The 18967-nt window shown below is 40.7% G+C and overlaps 1 protein-coding gene across 2 annotated transcripts in view; it reads left to right on the forward strand.

Moving 5' to 3' along the window:
- The first annotated feature begins 47 nt into the window (after positions 1-47).
- Positions 48-18967, forward strand: part of EEA1 (early endosome antigen 1) — a 50236-nt gene continuing 31316 nt past the window's right edge. The window contains exons 1-11 of one of the 2 annotated variants that reach the window (XM_081022459.1): positions 48-230; positions 5747-5839; positions 6164-6286; positions 11147-11274; positions 12133-12187; positions 12301-12366; positions 13630-13669; positions 14481-14594; positions 14683-14804; positions 15589-15744; positions 18851-18967. In XM_081022459.1, coding sequence (XP_080878585.1) covers positions 207-230; positions 5747-5839; positions 6164-6286; positions 11147-11274; positions 12133-12187; positions 12301-12366; positions 13630-13669; positions 14481-14594; positions 14683-14804; positions 15589-15744; positions 18851-18967 — 1038 coding nt within the window. In that variant the 5' untranslated portion in view covers positions 48-206. The remainder of the gene's footprint in view (positions 231-5746; positions 5840-6163; positions 6287-11146; positions 11275-12132; positions 12188-12300; positions 12367-13629; positions 13670-14480; positions 14595-14682; positions 14805-15588; positions 15745-18850) is intronic. The other variant, XM_081022460.1, reaches the window with a different exon arrangement.

The following is an 18967-nucleotide window of genomic DNA, read 5'->3' on the forward strand; positions in this document are numbered from 1 at the left end:
TCCCGCCCCAGTCCTGGCAGCGCCGCCTCCGCCTCCTCCTCTGTCAGGGAGCGACGGGAGCGAGTTGGGCCGGGCCGAGCGAGCAGGGCTTGGAGTGGCCCCGTGATTAGGGGATGACCCTCGGGAGCTCGCCGTGGTGAGCTCGGACTTGTCGCCGCCGCCGCCGCCGCCGCCGCCGCCCTGGAGGGGACGTGACCTCCGCCACAATGTTTAGGAGGATTTTGCAGAGGGTAAGAGAGCGGCGGCGGCGGCGGCGGCGGCGAGAGGGCGTTTCTTCCGCCGCTGCAGCGCTTGCCTGCCCGGGCTGGAGCAGCAGGAGCAGGAGCATGGGGAGGGACGGAGGGAGCCGCACTTCCTGGAGTCTGACCGAGGAACAGACAACCGGCACCTGACCGGGGTCTTTCCTTCCTCACGCACACGCCTATAGACACGAGCCCATCCCAGCAGCAGGGAACCTGGCTGCTGCCCGCTTCCTGGCCCTTGGGGCCGGCTCGCCAGCCGCCACTGCTGCGGCGGCGCTTCCCTCACTTCCCTCTTCTCCAGGCCGTAGCTGCCGGTGCGATTAGGCCCTTCTTCTTCCCTTGCTCATTCATGGCCAGGGAAAGTGGCCCAGGCAACTGGCTGAGCCGGGCCTGGAGCAACAGGGGCATCGGGCGATTCTGCCGCTTGGCGGGGTGTGGAGGAGTGGAGGGGGCACAGGGCCCACGCCTGTTCCCGTGGGGGGGATTTGGGGAGGTGGGGGTGCGCTGTTAGGTTTTAGGTCCCTGCCAGAAGGTTGGGGGCGAGACGAGGGTGAGATAGGGGGCGAGGAAGTTCAGGGCTACTGGGGGGGGGGGAGGAGGAGGGGTGAACTGCAGAAGGGGAGCAATGGAGAGTGCGAAGGAAATGGAGTCTCATTTGTCTCCCCCGCCCCCAATATGTGGGGCCCAGGCAGCTTCTGAAGGGGCTTCGGCCTTCCTCCTGCCCATCTGGTTCCAGTTGCCTTAGCAGAGTAGCCTGGTGCGGAAGGCCTCCTGGCACTTGACGGGGTTAATCACGGCTGGTTTCTCCCTCTGACAGGGAGGTGTCTCTGTTGAGGGTGGAAGGCATTACTCACTGACTCTTCCAAGGCTCCTGCTATTAAATATTGCAGCAGATTAAATCTCTGTTTGAAGTTGCACATGTTGTATGCATGTCTTCGGATCTTGTACACTTCCCTCTGGGGCTGGCCATGTTCTCAGGTGGGAAAATAGTGGCAGTGTGTATTCAGTGGCTGACAACAGGTTGGGGAAGCACATGCCATTTGCCACTGACATGGACTGTGAGAAAGGAGAGGAATGAAAAGGGGGAGAATCTAGCAAATCAAACACTGCTGAGTCCTGTGCTTGTAAGTACAGTAGTTAGTAGCAGTTAATGCACAGAGTGCATAAGACATTAGCCTGCCATGGTGGTCAAGTAATTCCCAGGGCTAGGGGAACTATTAAAAGCTCCTGACTAAAATATGCCTCCAGAAGCCATGGCATCCTCCATGCTCTCTGCCCTGGTCTTTGAAATTATATTCAACTGAAAGTATGGAGACTTCTTACCCCAGAATAAAAAAACACTGGCCTAACATTCCTCTCTATTCTTACCACCCACCTCTTCCATTATAGGGGGAGTTTTAAAACCAGTGGCAGAATGACTGTGTTGTGCAAACTGAATGGTGCTTGAAGTACTTTTGGGAGGCAGAGGCTCCTACCATTGCGTGATTATTTATGTATTTGCTTATTTGAGTAGATAGAAGTGTCTCACATTCACATTTGGGCCCATGATATGAACTTACACATACATAACATGGAACTACTACTGTGACCATTACTTCAGAGTAACTGCACCATCACCCTTCCTAGTACAGTCGTACCTTGGAAGTCGAACGAAATCCGTTCCGGAAGTCTGTTCAATTTCCAAAGCGTGGCTTCAGATTGGCTGCAGGAAGCCAATCAGAAGCCGCAGAAGCCCTGCCAGACGTTCAGCTTCCAAAAATAGTTCGCAAACTGGAACAGTCACTTCCGGGATTGCGACGTTTGGGAGCCAAAACGTTCAAGAACTAAGCTGTTTGAAAACCAAGGTACGACTGTACTCTTGCTGATCACCTTCTTTATCACCACCTTTGATATACGCTTGAATACTGAGATGTGTCAGATATAATGTACATAATAGAGGTGATTTCTCACCTGGCAGAGAAGGTCCTATGGCTTCTTAGCAATGTAGATACTTCAGTGACTCATAAATTCGCTCTTTTTGCTTTGGCAGCCAAAAAGATCAGAAAGAAGACCCTGGGCAATATAGCAATAAACTGTAAGGGAGTCGCAGAGATCTAAATGAAGACCATTATTTGTGGCGCAACACCCCTTTTGCTTGTATTTTTTATTTAGATTTGCCATGGCCAATGGCTAGTACAATAAACTTACTGGGATTGGACTGGAGGTACAGAATCGTGGCATTTCTGCTTCACATTTATGTGGTGAGAGTTTTCAGGCTCATATCCACAGTAATCTTGGGTAGTGCACAGTTATTTGACTTTCCTGTTCTTCTGTTGACTTGTAAACCCAAGTTAAAGCATACCATATGTTGAATATCTTGCTAGCCCATGAGCACTGTGGCTGTCTTCTATAGCTCTGCCCTTAATCTTAGTCATTGCTTATATTCGAAACTATCTTGCTGTCATGGGCATAGCAGCTGCCGCCAAAATCAATCAAAATAAATACAAATCAATAGAAACCTGAGCTTCTACCCCTCGAACAAAAGCCTGCCCCCCCCAACAAAAATCCTGGCTACGGCAATTCTTGCTCTTATCTGTCTTGCTAATTATTTCCTTTATCACATGGTGATATTGTGAGATCATAGCTCATGCTATGCTTATGCCAGTTTCGGTCCCTGACTTCACCAATTAAAGGATCTGTGATGGCAGGGCTTGGAAAAATATCTATGGATAGTACTGAGCTAGATTCATTAGTGGTCTGACTTGGATACTTCCATATTTTCATATACACCGGGGGGAGGGGGGAGAGCAGTGGTTCAAGGGGCCAAATGCAGGCTACATCCTTCTCTCACTTTGCTCCACACCCTTCTCCACACATGTTGGAAAATGTCGTAGAACTGTAACAATGCCTCTTGCTTGGCTGGAGAGTTGTACGTATGGAAACCTCTGGCTTTTGCTTGGCTGGACTGTAGCCTACTACGCAAAGATAAGAGTAACATCTGTTGCCCCAAGCACTAATGGTATGCACCCAACTTATAAAGAAGATTCACCATGAGAGAATGTAGCTTTGGACTGAAAAAGGTTACTGACCCTGATATGAAATATTTCAGCGCACCAATCAGTAAGAAAGAGAAGGGCTGATTTCTGTTCTGATGCTATGGAAGCAGGAGAAGGGATAAGGAAGGATCTTCTGTAGGTAAAAACCTAGATATTGAAAGTGAACATAATAGAAACAAGAGTACCATAATATAGAGGGTTTTTTTCAGTTGTGGATTCACTCATTGAAGACCAAAGGTGATTCTTGCCTCTTCTGTGGGTTTACCTGTAAGCTGTTCAGAATGGAGTTGAGTCACTTAGCTCATTGAAAGAGAGTGCTCCAGTTTCTGAATATATGTCTTATAATGCCAGTGCCATGAAACACTAAAATCATGTGGTGAAAACTGCATCCTAAATGTTCGATACCCACTTTGAATGCTTAGAAGATTTTTGCATAGTTTGCTGGTAATTAGCTTAGTTGTTTTTGATGAAGGAAGACATGTTTTTACAGTAGACTTGGTGAGATCTTCAAGATGTGTTAAGAGTATCTTTTATCACTAAGAGCCTGTTCTTCTAATGTGTGTACTTTATTGCTTGTTGCAATTTCTACAAGATTGTTATAGTTTGCAGCTAGCTGTTTCCTTATCTACTTATGATTTCCCAGGCAATGACCAACTTTATATATAACAAGTGAAATGAGAACAAAAAAGGTACCCTCTGATGTGCTGAGCTAGAGGTAGTAAATGCATGGGAGGGCTGGATGAAGCCTGCCAAACCGCTGCCAAGTAGTCTTCCACCTGCTTGCTGAATTGGGTGTGCCTTCTCTTATCTGCAAATGCACCTCTTCTCCCTTTGGCACAGTGCCATTGGTAGGTGCTCGGGAAACAGGAATGAGTACTTCTTCCTCTTCCAGAGCAGTAAGATCTTCTTCATAATGGTGCCGAGTCAGAGGAAGAAGAGGTGCCTTTGCAGGTAAACAGATGGGGAGAAATCACCCCATCAGCGCACTCTCATCTCAGCCATGTGCACTGATGCAATTTGAAACTCCATCACAGTGCTGGGCTTTGTAGAGTTTTAAACCTCCTCCTAGTTCAGTGCTGTGATAGAGAAATAGCCTCATTGCATTGCTGGGATGAGAGTGCTAGGATGGAGTAATATATGCCTATATATGCAGGGTTGCTTGCATGTATGTGTGAGAGAAGTGTATGTGTATGTGTATGTGTATGTGTGAGTGAAGCGTGACTGTGTGCACGCACTATGCATCCGTGTGATATGTGGTGAGTGTGCACATTATTACTATCTATTACTAGGTATTTCATTTAAAAATTGCTTCCCATAAGACATTTTACAATATAATAAAAACCTGTGAAACAGTTGCATATATAAAACATTATGATTAAAACAACAGCAATATATAAAAGCAATTCAAACTCTGTGCAACTATCAACTGGAATAAATATCTCCATATAGAAGGCTTGATGAAAGAGGAATATCTTTAGTAGGCACTGAAATAAAATAAAGAGGGCACATGTCTGATATATAATGGGAGGGAGTTCCAAAGAGTAGGTAGGAGGCCCCATGCATCTCTGCATAGGCGCAACCACTTTGGCCGTGAACACTGTTGTGCACATGCTGAATTTTGAATGTGGTCCTTGGGCCAAAAAGGTTAATCGTCCCAACTCTGAGATGGCCCAGTTGCCCTCTTGTTGATGATGATGATGGTGGTGATGAAGATTACTATACTTTTCCTTCATTTACAAGTGAAAAGTTTTCTATATGTGAATTCTTTAAAAAGATCAAATAAGTACTGTGTACATTGGTGTCGATCAGATTTTCTTTACAATATGGCACTACTGTGTCTGTTAAAATGTAGAATGGCTACCATATTTGAAAAAAAATATCTGCCATGGTAGCTTCAGTCCAGAGAAGGACAGGTGGAAGATCCATGCATTCACTAGGCCTTAAAAATGTTCAGCTGTTCCGCAAAAGTTTTTTTAAAAAATGCCACTGAACATATTCAGTTTCTAGCATATGCACAAAATGCCTGTGCTAAAAAATAAATAAGTAAGGCGAGATCTATGCTTTAAAAACAAAGCTTGTGCTACAGTACTTCACTGAGTTGCTTATGGGAAATGCATGAAGCCAAGGCAACATACATGTGTCTTTAAACATCTAAGGAACCTAGAGAATTATTGGATGATTGATAGTTTTTATTACATATTCTACTAATAAGATAAATGTTCTTATTTTGTGATAGTGCCAACCTGTATGCTTGTTGCTATAGCTCTAACACTCCTGCTCAGTTTGTACATTTGAATATAGTTGGAGGCACTAGTGTAATTTCCTGTTACTCTAGAACAGAGAATTTAAACAATTCACATGTGCATCTGTTGCGAAAGATTTTATAAAGTATAACTGATTTAATAGCTATTTATTTCTTGCAATACAATAAGGAAATATAATATATTACATCTGCCTTTTTGTTTTCAGACTCCAGGCAGAGTTGGCTCTCAGAGTTCTGACTCCGATTCATCTGCAGTCCCAGGAAATGCGGTGGATGTCAACAATGAGAGCTCTTCAGAGGTACTGTATTACAATAATACATTACCTTAGATTGAACTTAGATTTGTTCTAAACCTTGGATCTGACCTCTTTGGAAAAATTGCCTAGGAATGCTTACTCCCCAGTCGTACTTATTTCAATGTTCAGTGTTTAGTTGCATTGAATATTTTGCAATATTGCATAAAAAGTTGTTTTGCGTTGTGTTTGGTTCTCCATTTGGTGAATCCCATATTTTGTATATATTTGCTGCCACAGAAAATCTGAACATTGTGCTGCCTATTTTGACATTCAGTTTGCTTCCAGTGTTTTAAAATATATACATGCCTAAAAGCAACTGTTTCACAGGGCTTCATCTGTCCAGTGTGCATGAAAATGTGTGTTACTGCCACTGATCTGTCCGAACATTACCAAGAGCACGTTGGGATAGAAACAAGAAGATTGGAGCTTCGTGAACTGCCTACTGCCACTGTGGGTCTTGTTTATTTGGCTTCAGTGGCTTGGTTCTGGGATGCTTGGAAAAATAAGTGCTTTTCCTTTCTGGTTGCTCTGGTGTGGGCCCTTTCAGCTTTTCTGGATACTTCCTACTCTAGGAATATACAAGGTGTATTGGTGGTTGTTGGGTTTTTTAGTGGTGGTGGTGTTATATCCATAACAGAAGGCTAGTGCCAGATATTGTATGTCCTGACAGTGTCTTGTGGTTCCTTCTTTCTGATTTGCAGCTGCCTTTTGTGGAATGGCTGTGGTATCGAAGATTGGCATTTACATATTGAAAATAGGTTTGCATGTTTTTGTTCCTCATGTAGTTATTTGAACAACTTGATACATTACTTGAATTTTCTCCTGCATATTTCATTGCGAACTTACAGAACAGTATATAAAATCATTTTCCCATATTAAGTGTTTGAGGCTTGACAGACTTGTTCACTAGAAATTCTGCTTCTAGGTTTCTGGATATAGAGCTGTAATTGGGCAGCTTGGTCTGTGCTACAAACCAAGATGGATATTTTTGCCAGAGCGTTTCAAACCTGTAGAAGGCTGGAGTGGTGAAGAATCCACCACCTTCAACATGGCTCATACATAGGCAGCTGTAATTTTGCTTGGGGTTTTCTATTGAGAGTTCATAGGCATACTAGGAAGGCATGACTACTTGAAGAAAAGTCAGGATTGTTTTTTTAATTTTTTTGTAGTGTATGTAGTGAAATCTCTCTTAGAAAATGTTACCTCTTATGGTAAAGGGCTGTGATTTTTTTCGTCTTTTTAATAAAACACCAATCAATAGTAAAACAATTGCACTCAGGCACTGTCAGGAGAATCTGGGAATGAGCTCAAGTAGCTTTTGCACTGTGCGTTTTACAAAGGTATTGCTTTCACGTACATTCAACAATTAAAGTGTTGCAGTGTAACTCTACATACTAGCATTGGCAGATATGGAGGAAGTTTACCTTCTCTCCTATAGCTTCATTCATACTAGTATGCAGATTATTATTTTTTTAAAAGATGCACAGTAAATGGCGTAGTTTGTCCACCTTTGGTCCTCACCTGTGGCTCCTAGAAGCTGTCAGCATGTGACAGCAGCCACACTTTGGGAAAAGGCTTTGACTGGCCAGCTAAACCAGGTGAGGGTAGCTGATGGGTCTTAAACTCTCATTGAGTTAAGGACTTCCCTTGCATGAAAAGACAGGCTTCGGCGGATTGAGCAGACAAGACTAATAGTGGGGCCAGTGGTCAAGAAGGCGGTCTTCAGGTGTTGTAGAAGAAAGTGAGGAGTAGATGGGACTTGTTAACCTGGGAAGGTAGTCCATCTAGGGGAAGGAGAACTCTGATCCTAAACCTCTGCTGCCTTGCAGAATATCTTCAGGAGAAGAAAAGGCTAAGGAGTAAACCCAACACAAATCCTAAAAGTCCTTGTACACCCAGCTGGTGCCAAATGTATTGCTCTGCTTTCCTTTGGACTACATCAGTGAAGCTGGGTGGGCGGGTCTTGTTGTCTGGGCAGCCCAGGACCTCCATACACACTGCCCAGACTTGCGCTCCGGGTAGGTCACTTTGGTGCTGCTAACGCAGCAGTTTCACCCCTGGAGTTTCACTCCACTGTCTCCCGAGACAGATGGATGCCAAAAACAGTAAATGTGAGTGGCTTGATCAAAGTGCTAAATCTTACATGTAAGTCCATTTTAGCTTCCCCCTTTTTAAGCCATGCCTTTGCTGAAATGTTTGGAAGAAAGCATTAAAAATACTGTACCATGCTTTTGCTTTGTGTGGGGCCGATAGATTCATTCTATCAATGTCTAAGGTTGCAATCCTAAACACACTTAATAGGGAGTAAGCTTTATTGGACACATTTGGAATTAGTTATGGGTGGACATGCATAGGAGTGTGCTGTAAACCAAGCCTGTGTGGTATGAGCCGATAGCCCTTTATGAAAACATGTTTTAGTTTGTGCTCATTCTCCTTCTGCTAAGTTTGACCGCTTGTTGGAAGTGCCATTATTACCTCCCAAGTGAGAGGTTGCCATCTCTTTTTGACCAAATGTTGCCATGTAAATCCTAACTAAATATAGTGTTTTTAAATATTAAATATTGTTTGCAAAAAATATTATAAAAGTTTAGTTAACTCTGCCATAGATAACAATATAATCATTGCCTATCACTTGTGGGATCACCATAGCAACTACAACGTGATCTCTTGAATTTTAGCGCATGAATAAAATTGCTAGTTGACAGCATTAAAATGTGTACAAACTTTTAAATTTATAGTCTTCCTATAGTTTAAGTAGATTACGGTGCATTGTTTTTATGTTAAATGTGTTTACTATTATTTTAAATCTTGGTCTTTTGTGTGAGAGAGCTGGAGCGTTTGTTCCAGCCCTAAGTGTATAAAACACGGCAGCCTTAGTTGTGCATTTTAGTTGCTAATGGTTGCCTGGTTGAACGTTGAGTGATCGGTTTGCAAATAAAATGGAGGACGCTTCCATTTGAATGCTATATCTGCATTTTAGATCCCCATACTTCCTGATTCTACTACTGTTAGAAGCAGCTCTTAGTGATGAAGAATGCCATGTATACAAGTGTCTTTAACAGCTTTTTGATCATGATGCAATTTTTTCTGATAGGGTTGGTAAATACTTTTAAAAACATGTTTTTCAACATGTCTGTCTTCAACAATGTTATAATAGTTAGCACCCAACAGCTATTATTTATTTCCTTTGTGAATTGTTTTCTCGGTGGCATCTTGAAGTTATTTATGATACATTTAGAATATATTACATAAACATTGCATATATAAAAACAATTTTTAAAATTACATATAAAACAATTATAAAGAGTAAGGTAAGCTCTACAGTGAATATACAATTTGTTTTAAAGTGGAAGTCATAGGAAGGATACTACCTACCTATTCTTAATGTCCAGCATAAAGGAGGTTGGCAGTTAGCAGTGGTGCAGGTAGTAATAAGAATTTAATAGGTCAAAGGGAATTGCTGAGCTCATTCCTCATTATTAGTCTAATGACATTTTATATCAAATGTGTATTTACAGTAGACTTACCCAGCGGCGTAGCGTGGGTTGTCAGCACCCGGGGCAAGGCAAGTAATTTGCGCCCCCTAACCCAGGGCAAGGCAAGTAATTTGCGCCCCCTAACCCGGGGCAAGGCAAGTAATTTGCGCCCCCTAACCCCTAACCTGCTGCCGCTGCCAGCTTCTTCTTGCTGCTGCCTGGTCTGGTCTGGTGTGGTTCTCTCCCGCGCTCAGCGCTGCGCTGGGCGGCCGCTGCACTGTCCCTCCCCCAGATAGTCCCTCACTCTCTCTCCGCACCGCATGCCTGGCACCCACCCCCTCCACAGTGGGCGGCGACCCAGCGGCTTGGATCGGATTCGCACAGCCAGCACTGCAGTGAGAGAGAGTGAGTGAGCCAGGTAGGGGCAGAGAGCTGCGAGTGCGAGCGCCCCCCCCAGATGTTGCGCCCGGTGCGGCCGGCCCCCCCTGCACCCCCCACGCTACGCCACTGGACTTACCTTGTTGGGTTGTGCTGATATGATCTATTCAATCTAGCAGTTATGGTGTGCTTGCAGAATTCAGTGTAGGTGCGTCTTGCTCTCTTCTGTAGCATTGTAATGCTCTACATGTGAATTAGAAACCCCAGTATTCAGAGGGAACATTTCATCAAGGAGAATGGGAAATCCACTCATTGGCATGTTTCAAAGATTGAGCCAGCAGTCTGTGCTCATTGGCCTATTTCATAAGTTTCCAACATTGTGTTTCCTGTTTAGAAGTGTTTTCTCTTCACGTGGGGGAAAAAGCATGAAGCTTACAAAGAGAGTTGTGTGGCAGTTGCCAATAGGGAGCTGCCTTATACTTTGGACAATGGTCCCTCTTCCATCTCTTCCATCTGTGCTGCCGGGAGAAGAACTTTTGCAGCATTTAGTTTCTGCAGATTGCTGGCGTAGCATTATGTATGAACCATAATTGTGATTTAAAATAAACATGTTCATCTTCCTCATGTATGCATTAGAGGTCATGGTTTAAAACAGTCACTTGTGGATCTTCGGGTCTCATACTTTAGCAGTGTCCCGTGCAACTCTAAAATTTGGCACCCCGCACATCTCGCCTTCCATTCTGCATAATAGTTGCTGCACCCCATGTGGCAACCCCAAGGCCTCGCTCCCAGTGTGACCGAACCCGTTGTGCTTCCCTAAATCCGCCTCTGCTTCAATCCAGGAGTTATGAAGCTGGCTTATTTAGCTAAGCAGTTTAAATCACTGTCTTTGCTTAATATGTAAGGCTAAGCCAAGCGTCTATAAAATGGAAACTAAATGTTCCAGAGGTGTTCCTCCTGGCAATGTGGAAGGGAAGGTGAATGCTCATATAGTTCAGCATTACATACAAATGTGGCCTAGAGGTAAGTTTCCTTAGCTGTGTTTTGGCACAGTGTCTGAATTGGAGTCTGGAATCTGAATTCTGCAGAAAGATCCTATGGATCAGTATCATACATGTGTTAAGACGACCCAATGACAGAAGTGATATAGGTTTAAAATGTAAGTTAAAAGTGTTCCAAAAGTCAAAGTTATGGCATGTCTGGCATTGAATTAGCAATTATTTGCTTATCATATTCAAAATTACAATTATTGTTGACTACTGCAACTATTGCAGGCACATCCATCTCAATTTATAGTTTTCGTTTGACGCATATTTATGAGTGGTTTGAAAACTGTATTGTTGAAATGCAGTTTTCTTGTTTTGTTACAGAGTATTCTATATTTAGATAGAATGATGAATTAAAAGTAGTATAAAAAGTAAGGGAATACTATTAATTCCCCCCCCTTATGTTACAGGGATTTATTTGTCCTCTTTGTATGAAGTCTCATGGATCAGCTGAAGAACTTTTTAAGCACTATGAAGCAGTTCATGAATCTGGTATTGATACAAGCCAAGGAAGAGAAACTAACATGTCTCCAAACAGGTACTAAGCAATACTAAGCAGTAATAACTTATCATAACGGCATGTTAAGCATGTAGTAATCTGAACATTGAATAATATATTGAAGCATGTTAATCTGTAGTAGATAAATGGTTCAGTTAAATGAAAGGATGAAGGCTACCAGTGTTAGAATCTTCAACAGCTTGCATGCTATTCATTGTAGCAGACAAGGTACAATGGGATTTTCTTGTGTACCGTTTGTAAAAACTTGCTAGGCCTTTGAATTGTACATCACTTCTTACAATTTTTCTGTGAATGAACTTTTAGTGTACAATTTTTAATATTGATTTATTTTTATTATGTTTATTGTTGGTTGCTTCAAGACTTTTCTGGAAAGTAACACATAAATAAAATAAGTTGCTGCAGTAGCAAAGATGCTTTTCTCTCTATAATATGATATCATTGTTGTAGTAATTATTGACTGTTCTGGTTCCCCTTTTTTTCTTAAAATATTTTTTTCTTAAAATACATTTTTTTTCTTAAAAGATGTTTTCCTAATGCTTCATGTAGAGAAATGACTGCATGTGCATTTCAAAACTGGATTGCAGTACTAAGTTTATTTAACTAGGAAGTAAGTCCAGCTAAAGCCAATGTTTAAGTTTGGACTGCATCTTAAGGTACTTATGTTAATAAGTGTAGCATTTCTAAATATGATGGTTAATATGAGGGGGAGCTAATGGAGATATGCTTAACTTGTATCTGGAATTCAGAAGACTAACTGAAAGTAGTTTGTTTGAATATTTCTCAGAGAAATAAATGTTATTTAATTTAACTGCAAAAATTTATTTTAACACAAGTTCAAACATTATTTGTCTCCTCTTTAACATGGGATGTTTTCAGAGATGACGTAACACTACTACGGCAAGAAGTTCAAGACTTGCAAGCTTCACTTAAGGTTGGAAGTGTGCATTACTTGTAAATGCAGTTCTTTGTTTAAAATTAAAAAGTGCATTAAAAGATTGCCAAACCTATAAGCTCATAAAATGCTTTTAACTTCCCTTTGCTCAGGAGGAGCGATGGTACTCTGAAGAGCTGAAGAAAGAATTAGAGAAAGTTCAAGGGCAGAGGCAGCAAGTAATTGCTTTAAAAATACTTGAAGCAGGTTTACCACAAGCAGTTTGTTATCATCCTTGAAATGGAAGATTAAAACCTTTTTTGTAAGGCACGTGGCCTGATTCAGTTAGTTCCATAACTCATTTACTGGAGTAGTTTAAGAATATTGCATGTGTGTGTGTGTATCATTTAATAGATTTATTTAATAGATTTATTTAACCTATACCAATAGTGGGGAACCTGTGGCACTCCAGACACTGTTGAACTTAAATGCCCCTGATGAGGAGTTAAAAGTCCAGCAGCATCTGTAAGTTCACTGGTTCCCCACCCCTGAACTATACAGTAGTAGTGTCAACAGTATGACCAGCTACAAAGCTTTCATATTCCTATTCTGGACCTATTTCCCCTCTTCTCTTAAGTCTTCTGTCCCTTTCCCTCCCATCTTGTTCTCTTTCCTCCCCATGGCTTCCTTTTCCTCCTATCACCCTTTTCTTCTCTATTGTCTTTCCTCTGCTGATCTTTTCCTTCTACCACTCTTTAATGTAGTGCCAGTTAAGGAAGAATTGCTTAATGTGTGCTATTTTTTTTTTAATGCACTCTTAAAACCTGTGAAAACCAGATATGCATGTACTGATCAAAATCCTATTAAAGAGAAACCCACCCCCTCTATTTTTACTGGGTGATATCCAGCTATGTCATACTTGGCATTAGGACCATTGAAATCAGTGGACTTAGTTACTTAGGTTTATTTATTTCAATCAGCCTACTCTTGAGTATGAGTATTTGATATCACCTACTGATCCTATCTGCATCTGTCTTCATTTCTCTGGTCTCTTTGCCTCTCTCTGGCAGTTTGAGTGCCAGGTGGAATAAGACCGTGGGGGCTTCATCCTGCAGCTCTGTCCTTTGATCCTAGCAGAATGAATGCATAGTAACCCAACAAATGCAACTACTTTACAATCTTTATTCATTTCAGTGGAGTCCTGTCAAGGTGAATGGAGATAGCATAAAAGCATAGCATTATTTATTGTGCCCTTAGTGTAGTGTGTGGACTCATAAAAGCACTTGTATGTACTAAATAATTTGTCTTGGTAACTTAGTCATGTGCAGGATTATTCTTAGTCACAACAACTTGGCATTCTTTTCTCTAGAGGTAACTGTTGAATTTGATCAATAAAATGTGCTGAATTTAATCAGTTCTTAACTTTTGTAACTTAAGTGTGTGTGGAACTAAATGGCAATATTTTTAAATACCTCTGAAAATTTTCTTCTTTTCTTTTTAAGGAGTCTAAACCTGATGGACTGGAAACTGCTGCATCTACAGGTAACGTACTTTTTTAAACACAGTTTTGTGGTGGTTAAAGAAATGTAATTGTCAAGAAAATGTTATTGCATGATTCACATATCTCTTGAAGCATCCCCCCCATGATGTCTGCTTCAAGAAAATGACTCAGCCAGCTGTAGTGCAAATATTTCAGTTTGACGTGCAGCTGACAAATATTCTAAAATTTTGTTCTCTGCTTTTGTCTAGAGCCATTTCTGTACCTCTAGAAAGTCATGCTGGTTCTATATTTTAATTAGAGGAAAGGAGATTAATTTTCTTGTAAAAGTGTACATGTTCCTGTAGCTTGTTCCCTTTTAGAACAATTTCTTTCTGCTGCAGCTTGTTATAGTTAATGATTTAATAAACCACAATTGCTACCAGGTTAAATAATTGGGAAACCACAATTAACACACAGTTAATTTGATTAATCTGATGATCTATTTGCTCTGGAAATTACTTGTAGTCCTCCACTTTAGTATTTATGTTAAAATAAGCAGGAAATCCTTATAATCTAAGTGAGTAATGTGGGAAAATAAATTTAAATAACAGTGCTCAAGATTGCTGTGAGTAAATGTGAAATATGCCTGTACTTTGTATGAAAATGCAGCATGTCTGCATAGTTGTTTTGCAATATAACTGGGGTTCCTAGAAAATGTACTGATTTCTTTAGGATTTGATTATGTTAAGCATCATTTTTTATTCACATGACAAGATTCTATTTAATGTGAAAAAATGTTATGTTTATCAGTATAAGGGTCTGTAAAACATTATTCCACTTCTGAGATATTCAATAAACATGCTTTCTTTTTAGAATTAGAATCATTAGAACAGCAGCTAGAGGAGAGTCATGTAGAAAACTTTAATATTAAGCAGATGAAAGACTTATTTGAACAGAAAGCAGCACAGTTGGCCACTGAAATTGTGGGTAAGTGTCCATAATTGTTATGCAACACGATTCTTGTTTCAGTTTAAATTAAACGAATGACCTTTTGTGTGACCTTTCTCTTAACGAGATCTTAAAGCCAAATATGATGAAGAAACAAGCCTTCGACAAGCTGCAGAACAGAAAGTGGCCAGTTTGACACAAGACCTACAAAAAGAGAGAGGTGTATGCGAAGATTTGAAAACAGAGCTGGTAACTTATTATCATGTGATCATTTTTACTTGTGCTTTGTCCAAATTGGAAGGGGGCGGTTCCAGCTATTGATCATTTTAACTGTATTTTTTAAACAAGCTGTTATTGTTCATCTTTGACAGTGATTTTTTAATGTTACAAAACAAGGCCCTGATGTAAGAATCTGTTGTCTTGCCCTAAACTAAAAAAAACTAATGAAAGAGAAATTGTTGTTAGGAAGTAAGAATTTTGTACTTATTTCCCCCCCGTTTACTAAATTTATCATGGCTTTTTTTTTTTACATCCTGTTGCCACATTCAAATTTATGTACGTATGCACAATTAATCAACTGCACAGTGCATTTTCTACCCAGGAAACTATTCCTGAGTACAAAAAGTAACTAGATACAAGTTATTACCCACAGCTGTTGCAAGTTTTAACCTTCATATGACTTTGAACTTCTCTGAGCAGCTCCAGTAGATGTAGTTACAGAGTACTGTAGCAACAGGAGTTGAGTGTCAAGACATCCCATGTAGTTAAAACCAACTGTCTGGACCTAAGAAATGAAAACTGGATTTGCTGTTCTAGAACTGTTCAAATACAGAAATATTGCATATGATGCAGTGACCATGTTGGTTTTAAGCAGATCTAAATCTGGCCAGGGCAGTATAGAATATTTTTTGTGTGCTGTTAATATCCCTGATCGCAGGTGTCCAGTTAGAAAATTTCTGGCAAACCATATTGAAAATATGCTGCCAGTCTGATTTCCATAAGATGTATTTGCCATTCTTTCATTTCTCTAAAGCTTCAGAGGCCCGGGGTGGAAGATGTTGCTGTTTTAAAGAAGGAATTAGTTCAAGTTCAAATGCTGATGGACAAGATGACTTTGGAGCGTGAGGAAGAATCTGAGAAACTGAAAGATGAGTGTAATCATTTGCGAGCAGAATGTTCAACCTCAGAGGTAGAGTATCTAGCAAAAAATATTTTTCATGTAAAAATAAATATTAATCGAGGACTCGAGTTCTTTCTTTACTGTAATATTTTTTATTAAAAAAACCTTTACTAGAATCTGTTATCATTATCAATTCATATTATCTTTGGAAGCCTGTGTGCATTGCTACTTCCAAGTCAATTCCCATTTCACAATATCATTTTTATTCTCATTATTATATGGTGATATCTCTAGACAGGGCTTTTTTGTGACAGTACCCACTGGTACAGAGAACTAGCATCTCTCTCTCTCCCCCCCCCCCAGAGCCATTTTCTGCTGGCACCCACAGCACTTTAATCAGTACAGTGGTACCTCGGGTTACATACGCTTCAGGTTACACACTCTGCTAACCCAGAAATAGTGCTTCAGGTTAAGAACTTTGCTTCAGGATAAGAACAGAAATTGGGCTCCAGCGGCGTGGCGGCAGCAGGAGGCCCCATTAGCTAAAGTGGTGCTTCAGGAAAACAGTTTCAGGTTAAGAACGGACCTCTGGAACGAATTAAGTACTTAACCCGAGGTACCACTGTATATGAGTACTAGCACCTCATTTTTTAACCAAAAAAAAAAGCGCTTAAGATTGTGGTGGTCAGCTATATGAAAATCTATAAACAAGTTGTCCGTCTAGATTGTTAGTTTTGCATTGATCATATTATTATTCAGTGTTTGTGACATGTTCTTTTTAGTCATCTGTGCTCATCTTCCTCTTGGATTCTAGATACTAAAAATGCTTTATTATATAGAGCAATGGTTCCCAATTAGCGAAGTATTGCACCCCCCCCCGATTTTCAGAAGCTAAGCCATGCACCCCTACTTTTGAAAATTTTAATATCTCTTACGGTAGTTTTAGTTATGTGAATGGTGTCACGAACCCCCGTGGGACCACCAGTTGGGAACCACTGATAGAGAGTATGGGTGGGAAACCTGTGGCTTGTCAGATGCTGTTGGACTCAAACTCTCATTGTCTCTTAGCATTGGTCAGGCTGCCAACGGTATCTGGAGGGTAACAGGTTCCTTACCCAAAGAGGACAGCTGTTGAGAGATAATGGGCATAAAGCAGTATGAAAAAGCAAAACAAATACTCTTTACTCGAAGAATGTAAACTGTAGTGGGACTGGGTCCCTGAATTAAAAAGGTGCTGCCCACAAAGAGTTATCTAAATACTTGCAACTTAATCTTATATATGTTTACTTGGAAGTATGTCCTAATACATCCAATGGTAAGTGTGCATAGGCGTTGCAGTCTGATAGTGCAGCTCTCTGTGTTTCCGCTCAGAAGTAAGCCCCATTGAATTCAGTGGTATTTAATCCCAGGAAAGTGTGTACAGAATTGCAGCCTAGCCCTGCTAAAAGTACATCCATGAAATTCATGAAATCTGTGTTTAACGTGGTACTAGCATTTATCATTGCTTTCTTTCACCATTCACCCATCTGTTTTATTTTTTTTTGCTGCTTTCTCATGGAGGTCTTGGAACTTGAGGTAATACTTTAAAAAACACAAAAAACCCCAACCTATGACATTGAGTTCAGTTCTAAAGATCATTTCAATATCTTGTTACATCAGGTGGGAACTTACTGTGTATTTGTGTGCAAATCAAAGACATTTCAGTAAACCTTTTGCAAATATTTTAACAATTCAGCAAAATGTTCAGGTAAGTAGATGAACAATGCCACAGAGTGTGATTACAGAGGAAGAAAAACTAAAGGCTGTGGTTATTATGTCACATCTGTGGAAGCGTTGGGGGATGTGGCATGGTTTTCCCTCTTCGGTACCTCAGAGCCATCCCTGATTAACTCTCCTTTTTTACTTAAATAAAATAAACATGTCCTCCTAAGTTTTAAAAAGTGACCTGGAAATTTGACATAGAACCTCATTTGATATAACATCAGTGGAACAGGAGTCTTATACTCCTAATTATGTCTGAAGGGGGAGAGCAGAACAGCAGTACAGCTGCCGTATCCAGCTGAGTTCAGCCTATGAGTGGAGCATAAAACACACAGCTGGAAAATACAAAAATGGCATAATAAATCACATTATAGCAGCTAATCCTATACATTATGACAGCTTGGATTAGCGTGGCAAGGTCCCTCATGGCCAAGAAGTGTAGCTTTATTTGAATTTATTGGGAACCTCATTGGGTTGAAGAATGGGGTGTTAAGTTATAGAAATAAAAGGGCTAGAGCTTATACAAAAAGCGTAGTAGCTAGGAAGCACTCTACAATCGCTACTGCTTGTCCAAAGACAAGGTGGGGTACCTGACCACTCGCAAAGCTTGTGTTAAAATGTAGACAAACCAATTCCATCTATCACAAGCAGTCTAAACACCTTCAGTCTGTAGATGTACTTGCTTCATAAAACCACAAAAAAGGACCATGGAAAAGGACCAGTTGTTCAAAAGTAACCCTGTCTGTAGCGAATGCTTATACTTTTATGTTATGGAAAGCCAGTAGTTTCATCGCGAGCTACATCCTGGTAGCTGTTTCGTAGCCATAGTACATGTGAGTGCACACACATGCAGAATAGATTCATACATGCACACACACCTTTCAGGGATCTGAGCTCTGTCACCAAATTCTCTTTCTCGTGTTGATAGTAAACATGCTTCACCCCCACCCCTGGGACACTCAATATTTTTAACTTTCATTTTTTAAAACAATAACTTATTGTGGTAAAAGAGTAAGGGACCTGCATTTCATATGTAAAAGTTAAACACTGATTTAGTAATCAGTTAGTAAAACCTTTTGAGCTTTATACCATCACATTGTCCTGTATCCATCTATATCAGATAACTGCGAAAAAATTTTCCACACTGCCGTCTCCTTTCTGAAAAGTTGTTTCTGGTTACCACAATAAAATGGGAAACAAAGTTTCCTTCTTATCCTGAAGAAATCGAAAGAAGTGCTGCAGGAGCAAAGCATCCTCTTCCAGAGATTCTAGATATAATTAAATATGCCCAGTTTCTTGGTGGTGATCTAAACTAATAAAAACTCAGTTTCATTAGAATACCCTCATGGAACACACACACACACTGAACCAAATATGTGAATTGTTCTTCTACCTTTTCCTTTTCCTTTTTAAGACTACTATAAATCAGTTAAGAGCTGAACTTGCCAAAGGACCACAGGAGGTTGCAGTATATGTACGGGACCTTCAGAAGCTTCAAACTTCCGTTAATGAATTAACACAGAAAAACCAG

This window comes from Podarcis pityusensis (assembly GCF_964106645.2).
Source record: "Podarcis pityusensis genome assembly, chromosome: 10".
NCBI classification, from domain to species: Eukaryota; Metazoa; Chordata; class Lepidosauria; order Squamata; family Lacertidae; genus Podarcis; species Podarcis pityusensis.